This window comes from Setaria viridis, chromosome 1 (assembly GCF_005286985.2).
Source record: "Setaria viridis chromosome 1, Setaria_viridis_v4.0, whole genome shotgun sequence".
NCBI classification, from domain to species: Eukaryota; Viridiplantae; Streptophyta; class Magnoliopsida; order Poales; family Poaceae; genus Setaria; species Setaria viridis.
The window spans coordinates 8,403,036-8,421,010 of NC_048263.2; the positions used below are offsets into that span (position 1 = coordinate 8,403,036).

The 17,975-nt window shown below is 45.4% G+C and overlaps 1 protein-coding gene across 3 annotated transcripts; it reads left to right on the forward strand.

The window, feature by feature from the left end:
- Positions 1–161: 161 nt before the first annotated feature.
- On the forward strand, positions 162–10,201 carry LOC117859356 (pentatricopeptide repeat-containing protein At4g04790, mitochondrial). 3 transcript variants are annotated; one of them, XM_034742599.2, is made up of 17 exons: positions 162–619; positions 731–784; positions 870–1,520; positions 1,668–1,847; positions 2,081–2,145; positions 2,730–2,837; positions 3,584–3,697; positions 4,403–4,498; positions 4,573–4,671; positions 5,061–5,180; positions 5,536–5,640; positions 5,786–5,950; positions 6,055–6,182; positions 6,275–6,344; positions 7,094–7,308; positions 7,401–7,613; positions 8,658–8,984. In XM_034742599.2, the coding sequence occupies exons 1-17, from the start codon at positions 292–294 to the stop codon at positions 8,800–8,802; spliced, it is 2,856 nt and encodes a 951-aa protein (XP_034598490.1). In that variant the 5' UTR covers positions 162–291; the 3' UTR covers positions 8,803–8,984. The 3 variants fall into 3 exon arrangements, with proteins under 3 accessions (XP_034598490.1, XP_072148317.1, XP_072148314.1); XM_072292216.1 differs by lacking the exon at positions 8,658–8,984 and adding an exon at positions 9,537–10,201 and having other exon boundaries at positions 163–619; XM_072292213.1 differs by lacking the exon at positions 8,658–8,984 and adding an exon at positions 7,718–7,941 and having other exon boundaries at positions 163–619.
- Positions 10,202–17,975: the final 7,774 nt, after the last annotated feature.

Consider the following 17,975-nt stretch of genomic DNA (forward strand, 5'->3'; position numbering starts at 1 on the left):
TGCATGTTAACCCCTTCTACAAGCATCTGGAGAATATTTTGGAGGTTGATGCTAATAACTAGTAATTTGATATTCTGAACATACTATTAATGAAAAGTGGAATGATCGTACACAAGTTAAATGGGTTCGGAATTCGGAACCATTTGGGTCCAGTCCAAACCGAACGGCCCAACCCCACAACGCCGAACCGCTACACCCGCTCACGCGCCCGCGCCCGCGCCCCGCCGGAATCCGCCGCCGCATCACACACCGGCGGCGGCGGCGGCTTCTCCGACCGCCGCCCCGGCACCCATGTGGAAGCGCCTCCTGGAGACGACCAAGCAGGCCGTCTCCTCCGCCTCCAAGCCGGCCATCCCCGCCGCGGCCGTCGCTCCCAAGCCCGCGACCCCCTCCGCCGCCAAGCCCGCCACATCCGCCGCCGCCTCCGCATCCAAGGGCGACACTGCGGTCGCTGCCCCGAAGCTCTGCACCCGGAAGAGGCCCTCCTCCGGCCGCCGCGCCGCCGTCACCCCAGCCACCTCTGTCACGCAGGCCTCCCTCCTGCGGCTCAAGCAGGCCGCGGCGTCGAAGAAGACCAACTTGCCGTCCTCCCTCCCCCAAGCTCACGCGTGCGCCCTAGGTGACGAGCAATGGGGCACTACCACCTCCGTCCTCTCTCTACCACTCTTCGATACACACTAGCTTCTGGGCTTCTGGCTCCGCTCTCACCCTTGTTGCTTCTCCCGCGCAGATGAGGATGATCCCCCTGAGGCCCTCACCAAGGCGCTCATGTCCGTCCTAGATGGTACCATTGCATTTCCATATAATCCTGCAGCAATTTCAGTTCCAATTGTGGCTGTGATTGTGAGTTATCATAGTTCAATGCTCAGGGCCTGATGACGTGGAAGAGGCGACGCCCTCCGAAGTGCCAGTAGAGGACTCTGAAGATGCTGGGGAGGTTGCCACGAGCAACAAGATACTCGACTTTGAGTGGTTCCAGTCACCGCCGTCGAAGGACCCGCTGATGCATTGGAGGAGGGAGGTGGCGAGGGAGAAGAAGAAACAGTACATATTCAAGAATGTTGAGAGCCGCCGCTACACGAAGCTGATGCAGTTGTGCGCTAATAAGCTTGGCACAAAGTCAACGATTGAGTTTTTTGGAAAGCTGGGGAGGGAAACAGGGGTCAAGGAGTTCAATTCATTGATTAAGCTTTGTCTTAACAAGGCGAGGGCTTGCAACGATGTTGACTCCGCCGCGGAGTATATTTATAGAGCTTACCGCCTTTTCGAGACCATGAGGGATAAGGGACTTATGATTGAGCAAGATATTTATGGCCCATTCCTCTTGTATCTTGTCGACGTGGGGTTGTTGGAGGAATTCGAGATGTTCACTGCATTCTTTAAGGATGCGAATCCTCAGTCCTCTAGAATAGCTTATTATGAGATGTTGCGTTATATTAGAGTTCAAGATGAAGAAAAAATTCAAGAACTTTGTCACTCTGTTGAAAACTACAACGAGGAAGCTCACTATGACATAGCAGGTAACAACCCAAAATCATAATCAGATTCTTCTTTTCTCTTACTCGTTTGTGGTGATCTGGAAGTGCTGATTCACATTGCATAATGTGTTCAAGCTCGCATGACAGATGATTCTCACAACAATGCCCTGTTGAATATCTGTTTTGCAGAAAGTTACATGCTGGCCTTTGCCGAAAGCGGCAGAAAGGAAGATCTGATTGCCTTATTGGATTTGCTTGATCTAGCGAAAGTCTCAGGCTCAAAGTACATATCTAATATATTCAAATCATTGGGTAGGCTAGAACTAGAGAACTATGCTGAGAAACTTCTCCAGGGGATGAGGTCAAAAGGTAATAAATCGTGTGCAAGTTTTCCGTATTTAGTTCACATTTCTTTGTATGTCAATAAGATACAAGTACTCAAGTAATATTTGCGGAAAATCTTTTCACTGAAGTGGTATTTTCTTTACCACTAAATATTGCAGAGCCTTTTCTTTTCCTCCTTCTCTTGTGTTACCTAAAGACTGTTTTGGTTTCTTGTTTCAGAATCCTCTACCTGCTAATTTTTTGATTTTTGGTTTCAGGATGTGCTGATGGAAATATTTCATCCTTAATTTTATACTATGCTGCAAATATACCGAACATAATGGTGAGGAATCTTTTATAGTAACTACTGGTAATTAATATTCATAGCTTGTAATATAAAATGAACTTTAAGTACGATCCATGTAGCAAAAATGGTATTTATTGTATGTTTTTTTCATAAGCAAAAAAAAGACCATGCTAAACTTCCAAATTTAAATCACTTACCTGCAAATACATTGCATTAGGAGTAATTACCAAGTGTAGTAGAAATTGTCCAAAAGATTAGTCAAACCACTTTTATTTAGCAGGATGACATTAGTCATCATGGATCACTAGGGACCTTGTGTTGGTATCTTGCCAACTGACCATACACCTTTTGGATTCTTGAGGTATCCTTATGCTTGATCTTTGTGAAGCGGCACACTTTACTGAATCATCGTTATACTATGTTAGTTGTTTTCCTTTCATGGTTATTACATTAGGATTTTCATGCATTTTTTTTTGCTTCCCCTGTTTCCTGTTGCCTCAATGCAAAGAAGAATTTCTCCATGTCTGAAAAAAGGTGTAGGAGATTATTAAGTTAACGAAAGCCCTTAAATCTAATTATTTTTCTTCTAGACCACCTTTTAGTGATGTTTTTTCTTGAAGGTTGAAGACATGTTGGTGGCATTTCATAAATGGCATGAGAAGTTTGAGGTAGCACCCTCTATTGCTGTATACGACAAGATCATCTCTATCTGTTGCAATTCATCAAAGGTAATGGCACATGCATTCACAGCTTTCTTGTAATCCTAGTTGAATGAATGACATGATACACTGGCTTTATCAATCTTTTACAAAATAGTGGAAGTTGCTAAACTCCTGCATTTGTCCCCAGGCATACAAGCGTTGCTTCAGTGTTGGTCACGTTCATAAATGTTTTATTACCTTTGCATTTTTTCCCTTCTGCTGGCTTGGCTATGACTGAATCAACTTTATATTTCCAAAATAAGCTGCATGGTTAACACATGTTTCACTTATTATTTCATTTGGTTATCTTCCCAATGTTTTCTTTTCATAATTCATTTAAATTGGGTGTTAGAACTTCTGTCACCAGTACCACCACATTGAAGGCAATTTTTCTTCTTGCTTATTTGCATCTTCATGCAATGAAAATTCTTGGTTGCTTGGACCTCTGAATGATCTGGTTCTGGATATTGGATGAGGTGAGAAAAATGGCAAATGTGGCATACTACGGTACTGTTGTGCCAAAGTTTAAGTGCATGCTTGGTATCGTGTTAAAATACCCTTTAATTCTAAATTTTCCTTTTGTTAACTTTCAAAAACATTTCTTGCAGTTGACACACATTTTGCATCAGTGGATTGCTAAACAATGTATATACTTCAAACTGATATCACATATATACATGTTAAAATTTTGAGATAAGCTTAGCTTTGGCGTTGAGTGCCTAAGTTCATCCTTCTCAAAGTAATGTTGTAAACTAATTTAATATTCTTTGCAGATCGGCTTAGCTCTTGAAGTAGCTGACTGCATGTGTAAATCCAGTTCCAATGTGCCAATTGAATCGTTTCACCCAATCATACATGCTTGTGAGCAAAGAGGCGAACTTCACATGGTAAGTACAAGATCATGTAGGTGTATTCAGCAGGTGACTGTTTCTTGTCAAGCCAATTATCAGTATCAGGATATGTCTGGTAGATCAGAAGAATCTGTCATTTCGAGGTGCAGTGCCCTGTTGTGAATTATTGTACTCCCTCCGTTTCAAATTGTAGGTCGTTTTGGCTTTTCTAGGTCATAGATGTTTGTATGCATCTAGACATACACTATATTTAGGTGCATAGCAAAAACTATGCACCTAGAAAAGCCAAAACGACCTACAATTTGGGACAGAGGGAGTATATACTAAGCATTTGTCAAGTGTTTCAGAATATTTAAACAGGAGGCAACAAGCTTAAGCACCTACTTGACCACAATCTTTTCCAGTATGAACTCACCCTAACCTATTAAGTTAAAACAGGAATGCTGCCACACTCAAGCTGTTTCAGCATAACTTCGATTGTTGGTAACACTATACCACCTCGCAAGTTTATATAGCAAACTCCATGATATACGTGTCAGGGGAAACTCATTGTATTTGAAGGCCCAAAAGGCCTAACCATATATATTTACAAGCGTATGAAAAGCGCCCCTTTAACAAGATTCAGGATGAACAACTATCGGCAGTCTGCACCTAGAAATTCTCTTTTTTAAAATCAATATTTTATGTGGTCAAGTGGCGTCTTATTATGAGCTATATTCAATATTTGCTCCAATTTTGCAGGCCCGCCCCATGTATAATTTGATCCGTCAGCACAATTTGAAATTGAAAAGCGAAACATTCAGAAGCATGATAAGTTTATTTGTGAAAATGAAGGATGTAAGTCATGATGCTGCAAACCTTCTATTTCTTGGCCTCATGTGAAACTGTTGTTTATCGATCCTTGTTTGCAGTTTGAAGGTGCTTACAATATACTCACAGATGCTGAAGAATCTGGGGAGTTATCAACTGTAAGCCTGTATAATGCTATAATGCTGGGATATTATAGGGAGGTAAATTCCTGCATCATTGTTTCTTCCATTTTGTTTAGCTCGACATTGCATACATTACTGTGTTCAGTTATATTCATGAATGCAACAGTGGCCCTATAATTGACCATTGCCTGCATATTTGTTCAGTTCAGCTGATGTCCTTGTTATCCCATGCTTAGTCAGTACTATGCATATATGCCTATTAAATGACACTACTTGGCTTGTGTTTGTTCAATGTTACTCAAAATTCTTTAACATTTATAACAACTCCAATAGTCATGCAAGGCATTTTATCGATCCGTATAAAAAAATCTCACAGTTGCAAATACTGCTAAGAATGACATTCTGAAATGACATCTCTCTGTTCTTTTTACCTCTTATCTGTAACTTTGAGTTTGCATGTTGTGCAGAAAAACCACAATGGAGCACAAATGGTCATGTCCCAAATGCAGATTGCTGGAGTAAAACCCGATTCTGAAACATTCAGTTATTTGATAGTGAACTGTGAGTCTGAAGAGGACATTTCTAAGGTTTGCCACATACCAGACCATTTGTTATTCTTACTGTCTGTGTTTATATTGTGGTTTGTGGAAAGGCACAGGTCTTGGTTCTGCAGTTTTGTCTTAGCAAAAAGGACTTAGTCTAAGCTAAGTACTACCAGATCAGTTCCTTCTGCTGATATTACCTAAGCATATCCCCAGTTAATCAAAATTTCTTTTAATTGGTATAGTCTGTCTCCATGCAGCACAACACATCCTGCACTATTATTACCTATAATTTCTCATTGTAGTTCCATTGGAAATGATTGTGCGAAACACATTTTGTAAATTCCTTTCTATGTATTTTTTTTCTAATGTGAACTGCTCAATATTGAAATGTTGACAGTATCATGACCAATTACGTCAAGATGGAATTCAAATGACCAGAAATATATATATGGCACTCATTAATGCATACGCAAGACTTGGGAATTTTGATATGGCCAAGCAGGTAAATGGTTTTTTCTGATCAGAATGTTCTTTCAATTTAGCTGCTTTCGTGCTTCAGTTCTTCTGTATATTTCTCAGTATCATGGAACAAGGGCTATTTTGTTCTTTGTTATATTGGCTATGTTAAACTGTTGTCGCCTCCTTAGGTTCTACTGGATAAGGAAATACCACGTAAGCTCCTCAATGACACCAAGAGTGCACTTGTAGGAGCGCTGGCATCAAATGGCCAAGTATTGGATGCACTTCACATGTATGATGATATAAAGCAATCTGGAGGCTCCATAGAGCCAAGGGCTGCCATTGCCCTGATTGTGAGTAGATCTGTGAATCATCTTTCCTGTTGAAATAAGCAAATCTGAATAGTTTGAATTAATTGATGTCTCCATTTCTTATAGCATTGTATTTGCATCTGCAGGAGCATATTCGAACAGAAGGTGAACTGGATAGAATGCATCAACTTCTGGATGAGTTCAATGACTCAAGCAGCTGGTTTGAGGGGTGTGGCAGAGTCATTCTATACTGTGTTCAGCACAACTACCCTGAGTACGATAACTGATGTTTGTGCAGTTGCCTTTCTACACTATTTAGTCAAACTTACCATGATGTGTTTATATGCTTTGTTTTTTGTCTGCCAGTGCTGCAATTGATTTACTTAAGCAGCTCAAGGAAAAAGATGAAATGAGTACATACATGGTTGTTGATCAGGTAATTTTTTTATTGACCCTTTTGGGCATCAGGATACCTGACGGCTTTCCGATTTCTGCAGTTTGATCAGAATCACCCGTGTACTATCTTAATACATACACCTGATCTCTTGTGAAAGCATGCAAATTTTTACCTCTAGTTTTGAACAGCTATTGCATGGTATGAAATGATCAAGGAATCAATAAACAAAACTTGCAGATGCAATGATTCACTTCTTTACATTTGTCCCCCATCTTTCTTTTGCCTAATGAACACTTACTAGACATTGAAATCAACAGAGAATCTCAAGCTGATTAATGATCAGTATTGTACTATTTTCTTTATTTTCCAAATTGCACACCCTTCTGTTTCCAGTGCGTTGAAAGTACATCCCCTTCTGTGTTGCCTGTTCCATTCGGTCTCTGTTTGTTTTCCATGAAATAAGCTCCCCTTTTGTTTTACTGTTTTTATTGTTTGCCTTCGGTGAGCATTTCATGACTGCTTGATGCGATCTCTCTTGTTTGTTGTTCTGTTAGTTTAAAGAAGTCATTCCAGTTGAAGTTGCGGTGACAATGAGTAATAAACATTTTTTGGTTTTAGTGAACGATATAATTGTGCTACTGCATCTGTTGGTAATACAGATTCCTATGAATTGTTTTCGTTTAAGGGTGTATTAAACGTTCCAACACATTTCCCTATGAACTACATGTTTCCCTTCCTTCCAGTTTGCATTGTAACTTTTGCTTACTTGCTTGGATGGGGGTTTGAAGGTTTTTGGCCAAATATGGGAAATGGAGATCACAAATTTGGATCTTGGAATGGTGCTTCTCCATGCCGTCAAAGAGCTCGGGCTTAATGTCTCTCGGACAAGCCTTGATTTTCTTCTCAGTGCATGTGTAAAGTTAAAGAATTTACAATGTGCTCAGCAGATCTGGTCAGAATATGAATCCGCTGGTGTTTCACATAATGTGCTGACTTCCTTGAGGTTGGATCATAATAGTACATTTATTGGTTGATTTTTCTCATGGAGCCTTGTAGATTTCTCTTATGTGATCTTTGTTGCATTTGTGCCTGCAGGATGTATCAGGCTCTTCTTTCATCCGGGTGCTGGAAGGCAGCTAAGAAGTTGCTGAAAACGATATCAAAGGAAGATGAACATGTGCGCTACATAATAAATGCTTGTCATATGACATACTGCAAGGAGGATTTGAAGCCTTCTGCTACCATTAAGTTTGGTTCCAAAAACAGAGCTAGTTCAAAACAAAGAGCTACTAATGAGGCGACTGAGGGGTAAGAGATCTATTTACTTTTACCACTCCAGTTCCAGGAAATACTGAAATGAAATGAAGTGAAATCGATCCTTTTGCTAAGGCAAATCCATTCTTTCTTGCTAGCTCCTGTCGCCTTGGATCGTATGATCATTGCTGGCATTAAACCATATCTTCTTAAGCAATTGGTGGGAATTTTCTAAATATGTCTTGTAGGCATACCAAGGCCAATATGAAGCCTTCAGGCAGGCTAAAAGATGAGCCATTTCAAATTGTAGCCAAAAACTGCCCCTTCATCATCAGCTTTTCTGAACATGTCCTTTCGTTAGTTGCTCAAAATTTAGTTGCAATGTTTGAAGGTGCGGCATGTGTTACCTTTTTTTTTAGCTTGAAACAAGCAATCATACATCCAGGCCATTGCCAAAAGATCATGAGGCCACTAGCCATATTTGAGGCCCCCTTTGGTGTGACCACAGGCCACCATTCCTGCCAGCCCCACTTGGCTTAATGGCCTTAGCCAGTAGAGCCTCAGCCTCCCTTCCCTATAGTGCAATCCATGTGACCACAGGAGTTTGGTCACTGTGAAACAAGCTAGCAATACTGCCCCACAAGGTCTCAGTGCCTCACCAACCAGGAAAAAGATCTGCTGATGAGTTCTCTTCCTGGGAGCGGCGAATTAGTCGTAGAAACCATGATTTGCTGATTCCATTGCATGCAACTGCAAGAGAATATGTCGCTGCAATCGAATTGCATATGCGTCGCATCATGGCTTCCTCATGTCAAGTTACTGTCCGTGACTAATGGACCGGACACTAGCATTACCTTAAAACGTGCATATATGTCTAGGTAGCTTCAAACTTAAAGGGGAAGAAAACAACATTGCATTTCCCGGCCTCCCTTTTTCGCCCGTTTCTTTTCAGACCCAGCTGGTACCTTGTATGATTCTTGATAGAAACCTCACATAGCAATGTTTAAGAAAATTATGCGCTGGCCCTGGAGACAGCAAGAAAAGCAAACACTCACACTTGCACTCTAGATATAACATGAATGGTCCAAACAAATTCAGGGTCTGTGATGATCCGCTTTACGAACGGTGCACACATACAATCTGTGTACTTGAAGATACGAAAGGACACAGGGGTTTCGATATGCCGAAAATGAGCGGCCCGTTCGTGTCCCCAGATGAAAGAATCAGGAACCAGCAAGCTTAAGATGCACGACGGTTTGGCATATGCCCTAGACATGCATGCTCCTGGTCTCCATCGCGAAGATATATTTTAGTTGCTTTGCACCCCTTTTCCTTTACAGAAATGTTTGCACTTTGAAAGGTTTTGGACCAGTGGTGTGGAGTGGATTGGATATATCATATATCATGTAAGGTACCCATGGAACAGAGCAGGTTGGAACTAGTTAGGCCGTCGTATCAATCCTTCTCTGATGTTCGATACATCCAAAACTTTAGCCTCACAACAGAATTGCATCTTCTTTTAGCTCTTTTCGCGCGCTGAGACAGCTTTGACAATCCTCAACGATGTAGTCTCTCTGTTCCAAAACGTAAGATGTTTTAGTTTAGTCCCAAGTCAAACTAATTTTATAGAAACATATATTAACATCTACAAATATCAAATAAACTAAACATCAAGATGTATTTTATGGTGGATTTAGTGAAATTGATTTGCTGTTGTAAATGTTGGTGTATTTCGATGAAACTAATTTAGTGTCATAAATGTATTTTTCAATAAAATTGGTCAAATTTATAAAAGTTTGACTTTAGACAACTAAAACGTCTTATAATAAATGGAACAAACAGAGTACAAAACCTTTTACACGCAACGCTGACATGTCTGAGTTTTACATTCACCCGATGATAAAAACAATTTATCTAGAAAGTTTAACTTGCAGTTTCTACTTTCTTCTACTGCATATGATATTCACTGTTGTATAGGACATGATGCCAAGGAACACACACACACAGAGAAAACCGCTTACATGGTACAGGTGGTCTGGTACGCGTTAGGTGCGAAACCAGCACCCAGGTTTTGAAGCAAGCATATGCTGATATGCATGGATGTTCATGCACACCACCAGGCACCACAAGCCGGGCCAGTTCATGAGCCGCAGAACGCAGCAGCTTGGCCACTAACCGGATGACATGCCGGTCGATAATGCCACCACAAGCTAAAGGTGCACAAGCACACAAGAACACACCTTTCTCCCACCTCTTGAATCTTTGGGAGGAGATTCCACTTTTACCATGTGGTTGGTTGGTGTTGGGTACCCCCACACAGGCCATGCATGTGTAGATATTGTAGATGCAGGTAGAGAGAATATACACAGAGTGAGAGATCTAGCTCACACCTTGCTACGCATGGACGATGTATTCTCCATGGCCATGAGAGCAGCCGGCCAAGTTGGTGGCCAGATGTGGGGGTCTGGATCAAAAGGAGCTCTCGATCGGCACACATTCTCACTCGAGATCTCCTTTTGACCTCAGCTTGTTGAAGCCTCCAAATGAATTGATATATATTTCTCCCACTGTGTTTTTTTTTGTCGTTCTTACTCTTGCACGGGCCCAGCGGTTTCAAGATTTTTCTGAATGCTTTTTGCAAATATCGATCCGATGGTTAGTGATTTCTTTATAATTTTCTCAAATAATCCGATTGAGACATTTCCAAGAGTTATTTATCAAGTGGCTACTTTTTTTTTGAAATATCGGTTAGGGATTTTTGGTTGCTAATTTGTTTCACCACTTAGGTATTGTCCAAAATAAATGGTAAAAAACCCACGGCCACTTGAGAAAAAAAATGTGGAGGAGAACGATAACCTCAGTCGTCTTTTGAGAAAAAAAAACATATACACAGTACTTCACAAATGTTGTAGTGAGTCATCATCACAAACAGCAGCTTAGCACAGTTCATTTGCAGGCAGTGCAGTAGGCACTAGGCGGCAGGTCCGTGCAAAGCAGACATGCTAGCATTGCTGCTTGCTCAAGGGCAGCAGGCCATGCATGTAGTTGTCATGTCCCTCATCAGCTGGAGCATGCACCACCTCCAGCAACAGGGAGGCACACAGGCAGGCAGGCAAAAAAAAGCCAGATCGATCAAGGTGGTAGGTGGATAGGCCTGTTGCATTGGGTGATCCTTTGCAATTGCAATCATGCCTTGGGTACTAAGAAAAAGAAGCGCATTGGCTAGCTACCCACATCACATGCGTATATACCATCGATGCGCTAAGCTACCTCTCAAATGGGCTCCTCTCGCTGCTAGTGGTGTCACCTCATCTCCTCACCCCCGGCCGGCCGGCCGGCTAGATCGGCGGATCGGCCTCGTGTTGCTCCTGTGGTCACCACATCTATCCATCAGGGATAACGCCACAAATCCCTCTTTTTATCCCCCTTGTTTCGAGAAGAGGGTGTAACGCAGCTCATTGTTGATCGACAGAGATGCATGGCCATGGATCGATCTTGATATTATATATAGAATTCTATCTCCCAGTAATTAGTACGGGGATAGTACTAGTTTGTATTGTTTTTCCCATCAGAATTTTATTGTAGGATCGGGATGCTGACAGCGTCAAGGACGGGATCCCTGAGAAGGTAGGGCTCACCTGCAAAAAGGACCCCCCTCAAGAAGTCCAAGTAAGGAGATGGGTATAGAAATCCAAAGTCCAGAAAGGATCAAGAAAATATACCTCCTCATGGTGAGGCCTACTGAGGATCCACACGGTGGGAACGGGTTGCCCCTAAGGAGGCTTCCTGGGAAGGCTCGCTTCAGGGTGAAGCAAGCGGTGGCACAACAATCAAGGTAGGTCGCCAGTAGGCGTCCCGCCTCCGTAAAAACATCATTATTACGGTTCATGGGATGCGCTTGGCGCCTCGGGGACTGACGGCCTCTCCTATCCCATCCAACAGGTGGCGGGTGCCGCCCTCGTGTCGAGAGCGCCTGCCTAGCCCCTGGCTGCCCTCTGCTGTAGGGTGGGCCCACACCGTGGCCCCGGGAAGAGGCAAAGGCTTCCCGGGAAGAGCCCCGGGAACCGAATTCAACGCTCCCCGTCCCAGGATGGTGGGTCCGGATTCAGAAAAGCAAGGATTACTAGAGTAAGGTGGTAAAATATGAGATTAACATACCGAGGGCTTGGTCAGGGTGCTCCACAGCCGTGCGTACCGAGGCAAGGAAGCGTCAGCAAATAGATGGTGCATCAGAGGAACTATAGCAAGGAGGGCGGCAATTGGGCCGCCGCGTTCACACATGCAATGTAAAGGGGTGGATTGGGGGGCAAGTCTGGTCCCAATCAGTTGCCCCATGGGCTTGGCCTATAAAAGGCTGGCTCTTGTACAAACACAGGGAGACAACTCTAAGCAACATAGCACATAGGACGTAGGGTATTACGCTTCCGAGCGGTCTGAACCTATCTAAAAACTCTCTTAGCATAATCATACACTAACTTCCCTGCACGCCTCTCGAATCTCTACGCACGAACTAACCTCCAGGCCGGATCTATAAAAAGGTGTCCTATCGGATCCCCACTCTTGGTGCTTAACCACCATCAGATGCTATCAAATTCTAAAAGTATGTATTTTATGTAACAATTGCAATATGTTGTACACAAGCTGAAGCTTGTAGTATTGATTTTGATAAATTTAATTTAAATTTTATAATTTTGAGTGGACTAATTCACATTATTTTTCATCACCTCTTATTTTAAAATAATATTTTCAAACGTAGGGATCGTAGATTTTACGTTTCATCAGGTGTGGAAGTGAAAACTGAATGGACCGCGTTATCGCGCGGGTCGCGCGCGCGACCCCCTCTTCCAGGCGATAGTACATGTCAGTGAAACACCCTCTTAGAGACTATAGTACATAATCATCAGAATCACAAGCATGGGGCCACTTGCATGCAACTACGTAGAGATGATGCTTTCTACATAACATCATCGCTTATGTTTGCATGTAAAATTTGTTCCATTATCTTGAAATGAGCACTATTCTTTCATCAAACATCCAATCCGTTTGCACCATCGTGTTCCATGCGACAGTATCTACAAAATAAGACCCATATTCAATATGTTTTGAAGTAGTTTTGTGCAACTAGCAACTTATATTATATGTATAGTAGTAACTTATATTCAAATAGTATAGCATTTCATATTGTATTTTTAGAACTCCGCAAGTTGTTTTGTTTGTTCACTAGAAATTTCTTCAAAGCCATGTAGTAACTTATGTTTTAGTGTAGTAACATGTGTGCCTAGTAGCACCATTACTTGTGTAAATAATTTGTCTCAACAAATTAGTATCATTTATGTAGAGAACGTACGTTACCTTGTATGTTATCACAACTTATGTAGAGACATCGGAACAACTTAATACAGGAAAATGTATCAACTCATGTAAAGGCAATTGCGACAAGGATACTTAAGATAGGTGATAACACTAGGTACAAATATATTTTGTAGCATATCTCTATTAATAAGTTTGCACATAAATTACTACGCACTTATAAATTCTACGTTAGTTGTTGGTAGATAAAAGTTTTTCCGAAACATACGCATCATGGATCTAGATTTATAGGTCTCATTGTAACATTGTAATGGACACAATGGTGCAAACGGAATCGAAAACGGACACGATATCACATTTTTAAAATAAAAACTAACTAAACAAACACGTATGCACAGTAACACAGCAGCCCAAGTAATCTCCACGGCCGTAGCAGGCCGCGCAGAGGGTCGCGCGCGACCGCTCGCGAGCTAGTTTTTTTTTTCCCATACTGAATAGTAGGATCGGAAACACGGGATCAGCAATAGTTTCACATCGTTTATCAGAAGCAAAATCCCACGATCCATTTTATATATCCTAGTAGTAGGGAAATAAAAAATAATATCTGAAAAGAGTGGCGCAGATCGCTGTCTACGTACGTGCGACGTACGGAAAGAGAATCGTATGAATACTGCTCCTAAATCCGAAAGCAGTGGTGCAGATCACTTACTCGCGCTGTGTGTAGTGTCGCACCACTCACTATAGTCATCATCTCTCAGTCAGCCACGCTGCCTGTCAGAGCTCGCACGGTGCCGCCCGGCCATTTGCGAGCTCCGATCCGATCGATCTCCTCTGGTACAACCGTGTAGAAATAGCCAGTCGCACAGCTACCTAGCGAACCTACTCCTAATATACTCCACTAGCTTGCCGCTGAACATTCGAGAAACATTGCAGCAGGAATCAGGTAGACTACTAGCTAGCTAGCTCCGGCTGGCCACCATTGCTGCCATGAGTTGAAGAGCTTGCTGGCGTCAGGATCACGCGAAGCTTCGCGCGGCGGCAAATGTACGTGGGCCCGTGTTAAATGGCGGCCGTTGCCCGTTCACGCCGCCCGAAACGGAAGGTGCTAGCGGCCGGTCGTCGGATCACGAGACCAGACGACCCGTGGCTGCCGGTGCGGTGATCGATCGGACACCGCTGCATGCATGCCGGGACAGCACGCGGCGGCCGTAGCACTATCCATGGCATGGCCGACATGGAGGCGCGCGTGCATGGCCGCCACGCACATTGCGCCGGCCGCCCGCGGCACGGAGGAGAAGAAGACCCGTCGTCGATCGGAGAGGCTTTCAAGTTCCAACACACACCGCCGATGGTTAAATGTCTTTCGCGCTCTCTACCTGGAAACTGGAAGTGGAAGGAGTGGACGGAGCTCCTCCCTCCTCCGGTCCTCTTCAGACACCCATCGGCGCCGCCGGTTTTAGTTTTGTATGACGGCCACACGAGGCCAGGGGCCAGGGCGCCTCTAGCTGTCGCTCGTCGGGACCCGCGCCGGCGATGATCCATGCATGCATCATCCCTGCCAGCAGCAGCACAGCCGCAGCAGTCCTGCATGCATGACACGCATGTGTGTGCAGATGGAGCATCATCGACTTGCAGGCACGTAGCCGGCGCGGAACAAGCCAAACCAGCTCTACTGCGTGCACACGCATGCATGTTCTGTTGTTCTCTCTCGCTATCAGGAGAGAGTCTGTGGCGGTAACACCTTTTTTCTTTTCGCAATTGCAATGAAGTTATTCAGATCCAAATTCGTGGCGATCGAGCCCAGTAAAAATTTCCGATCCTCCCCCCAACCACCACCTCTATTTTTCCAAAATGAACCGAGAGAGAGCTGCCGATATATTAAAAAAGAAAATGAAATTCAGACGGGACAAAACAACAAATGAAAAAAAATAACACAAACACCGGCAAGTTGGATTGGGTCATCAACATAACGCACCACGCCATCGCACTTAACTCAACAACACATCGGCCGGTTGGATTGGAACATCAACACGTACCGAACTCAAATCATCCCCAGCATACTCTATCCGGTCGGATTGGGACATCAACACGAGCTGCAATTACTGGTGGTAGCCTCTCAACACTCGCCACCATGGTAACAGTCCTACCACCACCATCGGTCCACCACCACTCCAAACAAGCAACGCTGACCGCCTGACGAAACCAAGGACCCGCAAGTCACTACTTGCGCCGTCGTAACCGACGATGATTCGCACCGAGCCAACCGCTACCGTTGTAACCGGCGATGATTCGCACCGAGCTAGCCGCTGCCATGTAGGGTTGGTCGCCACGAACCGCTGCAAGTCGTGTAGCCATCACTCCATCATAGCCGCTTGCACCTTCTCACGAAGTTGTTCTGCACCGGGTTAACCTTGCCAAGCAAGATTAGCCACCACATCCCGCTGCAAGCCGCGAAGCCGACTCACGAGTAGCCACCATTGACTACCGCTAGACCGCCAACACATCGCCAACCACCCAATAGCCACTCCAAAAAAAGCACACCAACCGCCGCCGAGGGATCCTCCGAAATGATGTCTCCAATGTGAGAAATGGCGTGCTAAGATGTCGTCATCGCCGCTCTGACTGGAGCACGGCTTTCGCCATGAGGGCATCCCACCGGTAGAAGAGTAGGTAGCATGTCGACGCCTCCAAGGAGGAGCGTGGTGCCCAAAGACGTCACCGTCGCAAGGCTTTCGCACGCTGCCACATTAATCCGACCTGGCAATGAGCAGAGAGGGGGGCAGCGCGGTCAACCACACCCCCACAGTGTCGCTAACGCGCACCCGCGCAATCGTAGGCAGCTACGCAACCACGGCGTCGCTGGAAGCAGCAGTGCAGGCCGCCGCCGGCCACGCCACCACGGCACAACTGAGAACTTCGTAGGCACGTCCTCTCCACGCCTTCGCTCCACTGCAGCACAGCAGCCGCTCGTCGCTTGAATCCAGCACAAGGCCACCACCTCCTCACTCCGCATCTGGGCGCCGCCATGAGCAGCCCCTCAACGCGCACGGGCCGCCGCCGGGCACGACCTGACGCCTCCTAGGCTGCAGGCAGGTCGCCGCCACGGCTGTCCTCACCCTGCACCTATTCCCGCGCTTGCCTCACCTCCCCTCCCCCCTTGCCCCCCGCGCTGGTGCCGCGGTGCGCGACCTCATCACCCGTGCAGATCCGCGCTCACCGCTGCCGGACGTTGTCGCCGCCCAGTCGCCCGCGAGCCATCGCCTCGCCTTGCGCCACGCGCGCCACCGCAGCCCCTTCGCCCAGCTCTGGCGCCCAACCGCCCGCTCGCCAAGCCTCGCATCCGCCGGGAGGCCTCCTCGCTCTGCGTCGCCGTGCTTGTGGCGGATCCACTTCGGATCTACTTGGTTAAACATGATTTAGCCGCCTGATATGCGACGCTCATGCCTAAGCCGAGTAAACACGAAGTGCCGTCGGATTTTCCTCCGATTTAACCACTTGAACAGGATCAGTTTAGCAGACTCACACGAAGGTGAGCGGTTCCAGAGAGTACAGTAAGTCCACCAAGTTATCAAATTAACCACTGGATTGAGTTGCGAAATGAACATCAGAGTTTTACAGGATTTCGAAAAAAAAACAACAGAAGGTACAACACTAGCGGAAGCAATCGTCGGGGTCGGACATCCTGGTGAGGCCAGCCGGGACATCACTGATCCCTCTCCTCACCGTCCGAGGAGGGATCCCACTCGACCGTCCAACCCGGAGGGAGCTGGGACGGCCAAGTGCCAACAAGAGAAGGGTCGGGGGCAGCAACTTCACCTGAAAAACAGGAGCCACAACAAGGCTGAGCTACTAAGCTCAACAAGACTTAACCGACAGGAGTAAAACTACTCCACCATTCTAGACATGCAGGGCTCTTTGGCTGAGAGGTTTGTTTGCCAAAAGCACTAAGTAAAACCCTATTCTCAAGTTTTAGCTCCGGTTCTAAGTTCATTAACCGGTCTAGGTTTTTGCATCCTATTCTAAGCAATCATAGAACCAAAACAAGGTATATATATCAACAAAACCATGTCATCATCCGATTCCTCATTTACTCAGGGTGACATAGCGATCAAGCAATCTCAAACTGTGAGAGGCAGACGAATCGATTCGAGTTCTTTAACCATGCATGGTGAACCTAGCCTCACGACATCCGCGCACCCGGAGGTCGCTTCCTGTGTCAGCCTTCCCCATCAATCCCCTAACCCGTGTCGGGCCCATTTCCTTTGGTGCAAGGTTCCACAGACCCGGCCTCTGTCATTCTGTGACCACGCATGCCACCACGTGCGACATCCAGCAGGAGAAACTCCGTTCCAAGAACAATGGGGCGACCGCTCACATCTAGGTTCAATCCGGTACTAGGCTTCCTCATCCCATACTAAGTATGAGGCTAGTACTTTCAAACACTTGATCACGAACACCACCACTGTCGGGCCTTAGCAAGTTTTCATAGACAGACGGGGCAACCATCCGACCACCAAAGAGTTACCCAAAAACCCTGCCCCGTCCATCGTCCTTATAGCTGTAACAGAAGGGTAGACATCCAACTCCTACAACTCGCGAGTGACAGGGAATCACTCGGCTTTTACCGTCTCCTAATTAAGCAAGTAGCTACTCAGTCCAACAGCTAGTGTTCAGATCATAGGAATCTAGGTCATGCATCTAGGGTTTCAAACAACTCCTATACGTAAATGCACAAGCACGTTACAGAAGGCATGCGCAAGTTTGGAAAACAACGCAGGGTTTTCATGCAACCGGGGCTTGCCTTCGAGCAAAGAGGAGGGGAACTGCTCGACTTCGAGGGCGGCTTCGGCTTCTGGGAGCAGGAGCTCAGCTACAGCTTCGTCTTCTGGCGCCAGGTGTAGCTCGTAGAGGCCGTCGGCGAGGCGCAGCTCTACACGAATGCAATGCAAGAGTTAGCATAGACGGTTATTTCAACAGCAACACTTGCTCGCCTGAGCCCAGAAACTCGCGACAAAGAGCAGGAGGGTGGGGAGGTTCAAAGGAGCTGGTGGAGATCAAGAGGTGAGGGTTGGAAAGGAACTTATGATCTGGTCCTTCAACTAGAGG

What these genes read in the sequence shown, in the direction of transcription:
- LOC117859356 (XM_034742599.2), top strand. Translation starts at nt 292, where the DNA reads ATGTGGAAGCGCCTCCTGGAGACGACCAAGCAGGCCGTCTCCTCCGCC. An exon ending in TATTTGTGAAAATGAAGGAT is followed by an intron (nt 4,499 to 4,572) that starts GTAAGTCATGAT and finishes CCTTGTTTGCAG; the next exon opens with TTTGAAGGTGCTTACAATAT. An exon ending in CATACATGGTTGTTGATCAG is followed by an intron (nt 6,345 to 7,093) that starts GTAATTTTTTTA and finishes GGGGGTTTGAAG; the next exon opens with GTTTTTGGCCAAATATGGGA.